Raw genomic sequence first — 12,448 nt, 5'->3', positions numbered from 1 at the left:
TTGGTTTGAGGCAAACACTAGGACCAGGTCTGAAGCAGAGGCATTGGTTGGGTCAGGTATCTTGCACTCTTCCTACTTTTAGCCCCACTTGTCCCACCTGGCGCTCACTGGCAAATGCAAGTTATGGAATATTGCAGGCAGGGGTGAGGAGAGTGAATGTATCCAAAGAAACTCATTTAGTTCTTCAACATGCAGATGCCTCATCATCTATTCAAAAGACTCTTTTGCAGTGGGTCCTCCTATCTCTCCTCTACTTGTCCTGTTAAAAATGTCAATTCTCAGCAGTGTTGTTTGAGCATTGTGGCTATCCAAGGACAGCAAAATCTCTTATATTTTCAGGAATGGTACCATGTTTTCTTGGCTCTAAGCTCCAGTCCCAAATTCTCATTGCCCATGTATGGCATTTTCCCTGAAGGGAAGTCTTCACCCTGTCACCTGCAAAATCCATGAATGGCCAAGGATCCTGTGTCTATAGAGCACCAATAACTTTTTCTTTGTGATAGTTTCCCTGAAGGGAAGGCTTCACCCTGTCACCTGCAAAATCCATGAATGGCCAAGGATCCTGTGTCTATGGAGCACCAATAACTTTTTCCTTTGTGAGAGTTTGCACATTCCATCTAAATCTACTTTCAGTGTCTCTTCTAATCTGAACCAACATGAAGCAAATTATCTGCTGAGGGAACTTACCCATGTGTTTTAGAAGGCAGCTAAGCATTTTTACCAGGATGTCTGGGGGGGAAAAGTGCATGCTTGACTTTTTTCCAGAGTTCAGAGAGTGGATCTGTGTCAATAATTTATCAGAACAGGACCGCCTACTCCCTTGGTCTCCAAAACAAGGCCAGTTTTTATCATAAGTGCAGGGTACCTACTTTTAAGTTCTCCTTTGGTATTCTTCTCAGGATATCCCAGTGTACCCAGAGAACATTTATATGCTTGTGTTTGCAATGTGTAAAGCAGGAGTGGTATAATGTGGCTGGACCAGGCTGGTTTTATTGGCAGAAAATAAATAACATAGTAAGGATGAAGGACAAGAGCCAAAAACCCCCAGTTAATTCTGATCATCCAGGGGTGCTAAGCTAACTAATGTGATATGTTGATTGTATATCATCTTCCCTCTAGATCCAGGGAAAAATTGGTCTGCTGTATTTATGCACCTATTGCACACAGTTTCAAAGTGTGTTTTTAAAGGATATTGCTTGCTTTCTTCAATATTCCTGTATTAAATGCCTAAACATTATTTCTGAACTTAGAGTTCAAGTAAACTATAAATGCTCATGGACTTCTGGCATTAAATGAGTCAGAAGTGGACTGAAGGACTCCCCATGATACCTTCAGAAACACCTCTCTCAAATCCTTATCACTTCTCAATACAGCATGCATTCTGATGCATTCCCTTCTACCTGCATCAGGAAATTCATAGAATACTATGTCGCCCCTGCGACAAGCCTGTTGTCTTCGAAGCACCAGCTGTCGGAACTGTCCTGGGACAGAGGTAGTGAAGCACACTAGACCAGCTAGTGTCTCCTGGGCTGAGTGAGAGGGCAAGTATTGTGACCCAGCCTGCCACCCAACCTGGCCCACAAAAATCACACCGAGTGGGGAGATGAGTCAACCATGAAGGTGCAATAATCTCAACTTTATCGTGTCAGGAACAAGGTTATATAGTGATAGGAGAGACTAAGAAGAGACAGTAGCAAGAAACAATAAGGAGCAGTTACCTCACTATCACTAAGGGGCCTAGGCAGATTTCAGACTAAACCATTAGACAGGACTGAGGTCAAAAGCCTGCTTGCAGGCTAAAAGCCCACAAATGCCAATCCAGCCAGATCACATATATGGAAATGCTAACCCATGAGGCCGCCTCAGCCAACACCCAATAATGGCCGCAGTCCCAAGGGAGGTAAAAGGTCCCAACAATTCTAAGTCATTCTCAGGCTTGAAAGCTGGCACCTAATTACCCAGCAGTCATGAATGGAGAGATGCTTGATTGTCCCTCAGTCAGCATCTCAAGGACTTCCTCATCAAGGAAGACTCTGACAATCACCTCACCTGGAGCAGGTCCTCTGAGAGCAAGTTGCTGATAGGAGTAGGCTGGCACAGCACTTTGTCTCCAAGCTCAATCTAGGTGGAAGGACAGAGAGAAATGTGGTCACATCCATGACAGAGATACTCACAAGCTGCTGAGTTTTACCAATTCCATTCACCCAAACAACAATGCCATTGCCCACATAAGTTTGTATGTTTTCCTTCTGGTAATTGTAGAGTTACTCTGAATGAATCAGTCTCAGGATTTCCTGTACCCAGGTCCCATCCATCTTCTCATGTAGGGTCTAAAGGCAGGGTTAAATTCAGACCTCCTCTCACATATTTCATCTTTTGTAGTAAGGATCTCAAAGCAAGGAATGCAGTTAGATATATATCTGTACTTACGTATGTTTTTATCTATACATACGTATGTTTACAAGTGTATACATATACATATATATGCTTAAATGTATAGATATACACACACATACAAAGGTGTTTTTAAAAATAGTATCAAAAAAAGTACCAAGAAAATACATGGAGTACCAATGTTTGGTGTTTACTTGTCTGCAAGAGGTAAACTGGCAAGTGCAAGAATGTATAAACAATTGCTCAAAAAGTACCAGAATATTGGTCTGAAGGCTTCAAAGGGATATTGTTATAGATATCTCTGTCCAAGTCCTACTATCCCATCATTCATTTAGTTCTAGTTATAAATTTCCCCTTGTATCATACCTTAGAGATTTTAATTTCCTGATTGAATTTCAGGCACCAGAATTGGCCTACTGAAGGCAAAAGCTGCAGGAAGACGAAGATGCTTCTTTCTTCCTCAATAGGCATATCAAGGACCCTGAGGGCCATCGAGAGCAACTGGCTGAGGAGTACGAGCTGGCAGAGCCCTTTGTAAGGTGCCTAGAGGCCCTGCTCACAGGTAGCTGCTCCAAGGTGCCCAGCTCGTGGGAGATTCCATTAGGAAAGTGATATTTGTACCTGCTCTTCTGGTATCTGCATTTTGTTTGTAGTCTTGAATGATGAGGACTGCCTCAGTGGGAGGACAGTAGATACATCCATTGGGTAGAGATCATACTATCCCAACACTGTTCCTACATGAACCAGGCATGTGCCTTTTAGATGGCAGGCAGCATGTACTCAGCATACTTTCAGGAAGGAGAGTGTAAGAGGTGCGAGTTTGTGAGATTGAAGAGCCAAGCCTAAGAAAGAAAACTTTTAAGGTATTTGCAGGCTGATTTAATTGTGGGCCAAGGGAGATTTAGCCTTTCTGGTTTATGTTTCCTCTTCTCAAAAATATTGTTTAAAATGCACATTGCATGATAGTTAGCATTCCAACATGGAATGTTTATGAGTGTACTTTCTAAAATCACTCCCAGGATTTGTTTTAGGGAGTTGAAGTAGTAAAATCTGAGGGTGGGATGTAGGGTACACTGGAATACTTAAGAGGTGACATGGAGAGAATTTTCCTTGGTCAAATGATAGAAGCAGGCATGGAGAGTCCTATGTAGTTCCCAGATGTATGGAGTGTCATGGGACAGAGTTGTCTTTCTTCCCTGAAGAGGAATGAGTATGTTTTCTATGAAAGTCATATTGGGAGGTAAATCACTGTGCCTGGGAAGCAGCCATATAACAGGAGGTAGGTACAGCTGGAGTTTCCTAACGTTCACCAGTTGTCTCCAGTTTCTGTTCATGTGGGGAGAACATTTTTCTCTCTGCCCAGTTAAACAACTTGCATGCTGCTAAGGAGATCCATTTATGGGAGCTACTGTGTTTCATGGATAAGAATACCTGGGCAGGCTATTTTTTTTCAAGAAATGCATGATATCTTTCTAAATTAATGCCAATAATTTCTCTGGGCCATGATAGGCCACTGTGTTTTTAATAGATGAGGTAGAACTGCCTAATATCTAAAGCGGCTTTAATAAATTTGGTTGTAGGAAATAGTGAAGAGCATCATGATGAAGAAAAAGCATCACTTGAATCACTTGCCCCCAGGGAATCATCAAGGGAGGGTAACTATTAAACAAAAAGGAGCACATAAACGGACAAAATAGCTGCAAGGGTAAAAACCATCTGCTAGTGTCACTGGTTTACTTTTGCTAAACCAGTCTGTATTACCTGTTTTCTGTTGAGCATTTTTATCATCTGTCTAAGGAGTTTTGGGGACTTTTTCCCTTAAAAAAGTCACTTGTTCCTTTGAAAGAACTAAAATGAGAATGACATGAATAACTTCTTTCTGCAGTGTTATCCCAAGATCCTGGACAGTTCTGCCATAGCAAAAACAGCAGCTACACAAACAGCAACATATCAAAATATTGCATAGGAAGAGGCCTAGAAGACACAAGTTGTCTGGGACTTTCCACATGCAGGAAGCTATATTCACTTGATAGCAGAGTGTAAAATTCAACTTTGGTTATGCATAAGGTTGACCCACTTCTTTGTTTTTCACTGTGAACTCTTTTCTGTTCCCAAAGTTGCTGTCCTGCTCTTCTCTGTAAGCACCACACTGAAGCAGAGCCAACTCAGTGTCCAAATATTATGAAAATTATCCTTTAAACACATAGTGCTGTCCCTAAAATCACACTTTGTAGGCTGTTTTGCCTTCTCTTCCCAGCTCCCTCAGTTCCACTGCCTCTTTCTTCTGGGAGGCATGGTCTTTGTAAATCACTGGCACATGGACACTTTTCTAAGACCTATCTTTTAGAACAAGACTAAATCAATGCGTAAGACTTTTCTTCAGTCAACCTTTAACTTTCATACAAATTAAAAATTTTTTAAAAATTAATTTAAAAATTTAAAGCTGGCAAAACCCCAATTACAAACCCTAAAGTGCAATGTGGATTATAGGTGAGAAACAAACTGTTCTGAGGACAGTTTTCTCTTTTTCACATCTGCAGAGTTACATGCAGGACTCTGTGACACTCATGGACTCATTGAAGAGGACACTAACTAGATGGCTTCAGATGACACTGTAAAGGGACTTCATTGTATTAACAGTGGTATGCAACCACTTTTATGCATTCATTGGGTGTATCCTGCCAGGTGCCTCAGTGCTTGGGTTTCACTGGAAACTATGAACACAGAGATGGGTAGAATATTAGCTTATACAGAACTGTCAGTCTGGTGAACAGCAAGTGAAAGAATTGATAGTGGGCTAATTGGTGAGTGTAGCTAGTGCTGTATCAAAAAATGTTAGTAGTCAGGTTGATCCCCCTACTGGTTGTTTCCAACAGGTCCCAGCATAATGATGGATGACTTCTCAGACCAACACCTGCTCTCCAGTTTGGCTCATAGAAATATATACTCTCAAGGTCTGAAAATGATTCTGATGACATCAATAGCTACTGAGTATGTTCTGGCCAGCTGGAGAAGAAAGAGACAAATTAAGTAAAGCACATAAGTTCATCCTTGTGAAAATTATCATGATGTTTTCTCTAGAACTCAGCATTCTCTATCCACTTCAAAACAAACTAATATTGTCATTCCTAAAGTGCAACTCTTGTGTTTACTCAAACTTCATTTCAAATGTGGGGAAAGAATTGAAGTAATTTTCAGGTTTACAGTCCAAAGGGAGGAAGGTGGGGCTAAAAGCCTGGCTTTCTGAAGTTTCAGTGGATGAGAGTCGATGACTCTTGTGTTCATAGAAGAAGAATACACTAACTCCCCTGCTTTGCTCCTCAGTATACCCTATCATATGTATAAAATGTAAAATCTCCATGTATCTAGAGAACTTGCATTATAAGTGAGTTAAGCCCAAAGAATGCATTTGCTGAGGTCCTACAGGTAAATCACTGGGCTCGTTTCATTGGGGCATGCTAGGAAGGGTATCCAGTCCTTTCTGAAAGGAGCTTAAAGTATCTGCTCCATATTTCAGCCATGGTTCTCAGTAGGTGAGAACATTGATAGCACACACCAGTAGCTTGACTTGGTGAAGGGAAGATTGCCATGAAGAGCAGAGTCAGCACTGGACTATATGTGCTGACGACTCAGTAAGAGGGATCTGGGAAGTCTCCTCCAGTGAATGTCCCACAGTTGAGAGTTCACAAATACTTAGCATGGTTCCCCTCCATGTTTCTATTCTCCCTTCCATGTTCCTATTGCCTGAGCCATAGGAACTTCTGTAATGGAAGTGAGGAATTCCTTCAGAGTCCTATACACCAACAGATGTCCCAGTGAGAAAAGAGGCCACAATGAAAGTGGAGTATAGCAAAATAACATTGATAAAGTGCAGAAAACAATTTCAAACACTCATGGTTTACTTTTTAGTGTTCTAGAGTCTTCTTTTTTTCTGTTTTTTAAGTGGATTTTGAAATAATGGCTGCATATTCATAGAAGAACATTCTATGTTACATTGGCAGTTTTGCATTGTTCACTTGAGGGAAAGCCTTATGATCCACTTTATTATTAAGGAAATAATGAGGTGACCACTGGGTAGTCCTGTAGATAATTTTAACTTGTTGGGAAACCACTTTTACTTTGAGGATTCTCAATATACATCATTAGGAGAAATGTGAAATATGGTAAGTTTGGAGGAGGGAACAAAGAGAAGTTGGTAATATTGGCATGATGGTACACAACTACTGAGACTACCCAATGAGTGGTGATCTATGTCTGTGGTGACTTCTGAAGAAACCAGTGGATCAGCCAGCATGAGGCCATTGGAAGGCAGGGGCTCCCCACATTCCATGACATCTCCTACCTTCTGATTCTGTTAGACTGTTACCTTGTGCACTCAGCCCTACCTCCTCATTCCTATCTTGAGTCCATGCTACAGACTCAGGTATCAGAATCCTTGTTTGGAAGGTGAAGGAGTTTAAAGTGTTGTGGAGTGCTGAGTACTCAATTCTCAACAGTAAGTTAATCATGACAGCTCCTATCATCCCTTAGTCCTGATGAATTCTAATTGGGTTAATTTTGTTTTGTGTGGCATGGGTCAGAAGCACTCAACCACTGAGCCACATACGCAGCCCTTTTTTGTATTTTATTAAGAGATAGGGTCTCACTGAATGGCTTAGTGCCTTGTTGTTGCTCAAGCTGACTTCTAACTCCAGATCCTCCTGTCTTACCCTCCGAGCCTCTGGGATTACATGCATATGACACCACAGCCAGCTCTCGGGTTCACTTGTTTTTAACCCATAACATGTTTGAGTTTCTTTTTGCAGGCCCTGTCTGTAAGTGTAATGTACAAATACCATCATGGCAGTATCCTTCAGCCCTTCCTCTGATGGAGGGGCTGAAATGAACCTTGAAGGAGGGCCTGAGATGAACCTTAAAGAAATCATATGAGGATTACAATCTAAATTAAAAGAACACAAACAGAATTTCAGAGAAATGGAAGAAAAATTCATCTTATGTGAATCTACCGTGTATGCCCTGGCCAACCAGTTTCAGAAACATCATTAGTTGCTGACAGGTTTATGGTCACTAAAGTGAGGTCTGATTGTCTGTTTCCCCTCTCAGAAAAAGATTTTCTCCAAAATTTATTCTTCTCTTTTCTTTCATCAAAATGAAATCCATTGTTATTACATTTCCAGAAGTAAAAATATTGGTATTTTGCCTTCAGTTTACTGACAAGGGAATAATGAAACACAAAGACTACAGCAACTTCTAGTTTACAGGGAAGTGTAGGGTGGAAATAGGGTTAATTCCCAGTTACTGATTTCTACTGTAGGCATGCAAATGCCTTTTCATAAAGCTCAAACCTTTTTTTATTAGGATCCTGTCTGAACCATATCAGATCCACAGACATATAACAGCCATGTTGGTAAAGGTCTGGGATTAATGATTCTCCTTTTGGTTCAATCTTCCCCTGTGTTTGTAGTGAGTGATGTAGAAACTACTCATTGACTGACTGAACATTTCTGAATTTGATTTCAGGGAGTGGTGCAGAGGAGAAGAGTGGAAAAAAATGGGAATTACTGGCTCCCAGGTAACAATGAGTGTTAAGATCCTGGAAAAAGATGGGTTAAATTCAAGGAGGGTCCCCAGATGAGCAAACCAATAGGTACAAAGTGTCCACACAATTCACATGCAAAGGAAACACAAGCTGCTGGTATGACTGCATTCCTCAACCATGGAAGAATTCCATCTTTTAACAAGGTGTTTTTTTGTTTGTTTGTTTTGTTTTGTTTTGTTTTCTGTGGTACCTGTCTTCATCCAACTAGAAGTAATCAAATTAAACTTTTTTAATTCACAGAATTTACATCTCCTGTCTTGTATGGGTCCATTGAATATGAGATATAAATATGGTTTCTCTCTGGTTGATATGACAGAAATGTCATAGCCTTGGGTGGGGGGAATGCACATACTCACACACATACACACACACACACACAAAATCTATTCTCTATGTATGCTGAGGGTCATGGTTGTATCACATAGGGAGAGTGGAGTCTCTGTCCTCAGCTCTTGTTTAGTCAATAGACTGAGCCTCTCTTTCTATCTCCTGCCATGAAGACATCTGCCACCTGCCCACATCCTAAAAGAATCATTTTCTTTCTCTTTGAAAGGAGTACCCCCTTACCCTTCTGTGACCACTCACTTAGGCCTCTATTTAGACCACCTGGAACTCATATTTAATACTTCTGGTTTAATTGTACTCTTTATCCCCCAGTCTGAGACAAGCCACACAAAAGGAGAAAGATATCCTGAAGGATATATTGGATGAGGGCTGTAACACTTGTCCCAGTCACTTTGAATCATAAGATATCCACCAGTTCCCCTGCTTCATTGCTGATCTCTTGGGTGAGCATGAAGTCTCCCCTTCTGTAGATGCAGCTCATGACTACCCCATTAAAACACAAATGCACTCCTAGCAGTCATACTTCTGAGGGTCCAGTGACAAATTCAGGATGGTAAACCTAGAACTAATAAGAGTGTGGAAGTTATAGAGATTGTAATCTACTCAAAGGTACCACCAATGTGTGTGCATATCAGGGCTCTGCATGACCTTATTCTTCCAACTTAGAACAACTGATCTCTCCTACAGTGTTTATGCTCATGTTTGATCCTTTGATTACAGGCATAAGCCTATAATTCCAGCTGCTCAGGAGGTTGAGGCAGGAGGATTTCTAGTTTAAAGCCAGCCTCGGGAAAAAAGCAAGGTGCTAAACAACTCAGACCCTATCTCTAAATAAAATACAAAATATGCCTGGGGATGTGGTTCAGTGGTCATATGCCCCTAAGATCAATCCCCGGTGCCAAAAAAAAAACCCAAAAAACAAAAAAACAAAACAAACAAACAAACAAAAAAACAGAGAGAGAACATGGAAATGGTTAATTTTGCTTCCATTAAAATGCTAGAATCAGGTGGCAGAAATATTGGTTTATACCAAAACAGTTCTGAAAGAGGAATTTCCTTCTAATACACTGCCAAAGTCAACTTTGAGATCCTTAAAAAAAATCTCTAGAATTGAGAGAAATGAGGCTCAGGGATTTTAAACCTCCTCATAAGGAATGGAACTGGTTCTATTTGAGAATTGTGAGGGAGCACAGAGCCACTAAGTCTTGGGATGAGCTTGGTGGAAGAAAGGAAGGTGAAGTTAGTGAAATCCAGAAGAACCTGGACAAGTATCCAGGGATCAGGAGACAAAAATGCATTTTGACTTTGTCTGATTACATGAAGAGTATTCCATAATAATGATCCACCCAGTCAGAGACATTATGCATGATGGATCGGTATAGCATCCCAGACCATTTCTTTAAACTCAACATGTGAGTTCTCTCAGGTTAGGTACCTTAGTTGCTCCCTGAATTATGTATACATAAATTATGTCTTCTTCTGAGGGAGGTGTTTGTATTGGAGTGAGTGAAGTGGAATTATTTAATGACCTCTACATTTCTGAATATGTTTACAGAATACCATGACAATGGGGGCAATGATGAAGAAGAGTCAGTGTATTCCAGGTAACAATGAATGACCAGGGGATAGAAAGAATGGGTAAAATAAAGGGGATGCAAGGATTCTAAAAGTACAGAGAATGAGGTCAAATATAGTCACAGGTTTATTAAAAGAATTCTGAGTGCAGTGAAGTTGTTGATACAACCCAAGATGATGGAAGCCTTTAGCAAAATTCTCTGTTTTCTTTATAATATTGTAAGAGTTAATCTGATCAAGAGAACTGAGCAGCCATAGGCACTTCTAGCTGTTCAAGAAATCATATGTTCCCTTTGCAAAGGTTAAACTCAGGATGAGACTCAAAAATAATTTCTGCTCTGTTGGCCTGAGCTTATGGACAGGTATTCCATAGCATGAATAGTAGATAAAAATGATATCATGTCATAATATTGAGAAGAAGGCAGAGTATCTCTGAGAATCTTCAGTTCAGGAGACTATTGAGCAGACATCTGTATCTAAACTTCACCATCCTTTATGTACAAGGTTGACCCCTGCTATGCTTCTCATTGTATGCTGCTTCTGTTACCTTAGAGGTGAAGTCGAGGCTCCTTCCTCATGAGCTTGTTATCTGACTTGTATACTGGGCACTGGTGGCTCTCTTTCTCTCATACTGTGGCACCTAAACTATGTCCATGAATTGAAAATGGTTTCCTGCATCATTTTTGAAGGGAGGGACCTGTTTGGGGCACTCCACCCTTCAGCTTTGAATCAGGACCAACTGGAAGGCTGTAGCTTCTAAATATAAACAAGCTTGAATTCATTCTTATTCTTCCTTGTCTCAGCATTATCAATGGTGACCTGCAGGAGGAAAAAGAGAATCACCTCCTGCTGGACAAAAAGTATTTTCTACCCTCTGGTCATCCTGATTCATCTGACACACAAGAACTTGTCAGAAGCTCTGTCTTCCCATCAGATGAGCCTAAAGTCAGCTCTGCCGTAGATTAAGCCAGTGAGTAAATCACAGATTTTGTGCACTCAACACCCCTGTCTAGGCTGAGACATATGCCTGCAGAGCCAGGAGAAACATTTTGTTTCAGAGCAGGTGCAGAGGTCAGGTGAATCTGAAGCTTTGTTATTTCTCTTGCTAGATCAGGTTTTTTTTCATCCTGGTGTGCACTGTGCCAGCCATAGTTGCAGGTAGACTGTAGTTAGGAGGAGGGGATTACAAGCACCTCACAGACATCACTACAATTTGTTCCAAAAGGGATTGGTCAGACCTCAGTCTTTAAAGGGGTCAAGTCATTCCTTCTGCAGTGTCCTTGGAAATTGCTTGTATTGACTAATGCTTTCCTCTCTTCTTTGCATGAGATAAATATTCATAAAATCATTGTGAAAGTCTCTTATGGTTCCTGAGTCCTGACTCAGTTTCTCAACTTCCTATGAGAAGGCTTTCTTTCAATTAATCATTCCTGTTTCTGTTCCACCATACATTGCTGTAGTTTTCAACCCAAAGGAGCACTAATGATTCTTTCCTCCATATATTACATGTTGAATCATATGTTCAGTCTGAGAGTTATGTTCTCATGTAAACTGTCAATGGCCAGTGTACATGACATGGAACTGATCCAGTTATTCAGACACCAGAGAGCATTTCTCTCCACAATTTCCAGGAATGTAAGTCTTGTTGAACAAGAGCCCTGTGCAGTAGTAGCTTTATAGAGTATGTAAAGAAAAATAAATAAATTCTTCTTTCCTCTAACTCAAGGAAGGTGGAGTTCAATTTTTTCCTCAAATAAACTTCGAAATTCTTGGGAGTCTTTACTCATTAAGTCAGTTTTTAGGAAGAGCAGAAGTCTGTGCTGTCTCACTGTATCAGAATGTTTTATAGTAAAATTAAACATGACAAAATTTATTTTCCAACCTTTGCTTCAGTCAGTGCCTTTTCAGGTGTGACCATCTTTTTCTTTTTCCCATTTCTGCTGAGGTGCAATGATGCAAAGGTTAATTCTCAGTGTCACAGCATTTCAGAAACAGAAATAAAATACACGTTGTGAACTGTGGTACTGCCAAGTGAGCTCAGTATACAGACTACTCCATTAAATCCTCAAGAGACACTATCCATAGTTTGTGGTATCTCTACAATAGTACTGAGGCCACTGAGACTCAGCAAGGTCACTTAACCTGCCCCCAAATCTCCACTAGTGTGTGGTGGGAACATAGGGCCCATGTCTGTCTGACTCCTCAGCCAACATATTTCTACTGCTGTGCAGCCTGATCTTTCAAGGACTAGGCTGGGTTGGGTGTTCATCCATTCCTGATTCTGTTTGTTACAAATGTTTTTGAGATGATTTCAAAAATAAACAGAAACATTGCTTCTCTGGAACAAAAAAATCATAAGGCTTCTTGCATGGGTTGTTGAGCTATTAACCAATCAGTATACTTTGTCCATGGGAAGAGCCAATGCCTTATCCATTCCCTCCAAATGGAGCTGGACACATTCACCTTTATACATGAGTCTGAGATGAAGAAAAGGAGCATCCTAATTGTACAAATATTCATCCTATGTGGGTTCTC

General features: G+C 40.7%; 1 protein-coding gene across 1 annotated transcript in view; it reads left to right on the top strand.

Annotated features, from left to right (window-relative positions):
• The window catches only part of LOC143404168 (uncharacterized), a 108,575-nt gene extending 97,696 nt beyond the window's left edge, over positions 1–10,879 (top strand). The window contains 3 exon segments of the mRNA XM_076862469.2: positions 2,862–2,956; positions 9,894–9,942; positions 10,717–10,879. Of these exon segments, the coding sequence (XP_076718584.2) occupies positions 2,862–2,956; positions 9,894–9,942; positions 10,717–10,879 (307 nt within the window).
• The last annotated feature ends 1,569 nt before the right edge of the window (positions 10,880–12,448 follow it).

The sequence above is a fragment of the Callospermophilus lateralis genome, chromosome 7 (assembly GCF_048772815.1).
Source record: "Callospermophilus lateralis isolate mCalLat2 chromosome 7, mCalLat2.hap1, whole genome shotgun sequence".
Taxonomy (NCBI): domain Eukaryota; kingdom Metazoa; phylum Chordata; class Mammalia; order Rodentia; family Sciuridae; genus Callospermophilus; species Callospermophilus lateralis.
The sequence above is the reverse complement of the archived record's forward strand: the minus strand, read 5'-3'. Positions and strand labels throughout refer to the sequence as shown.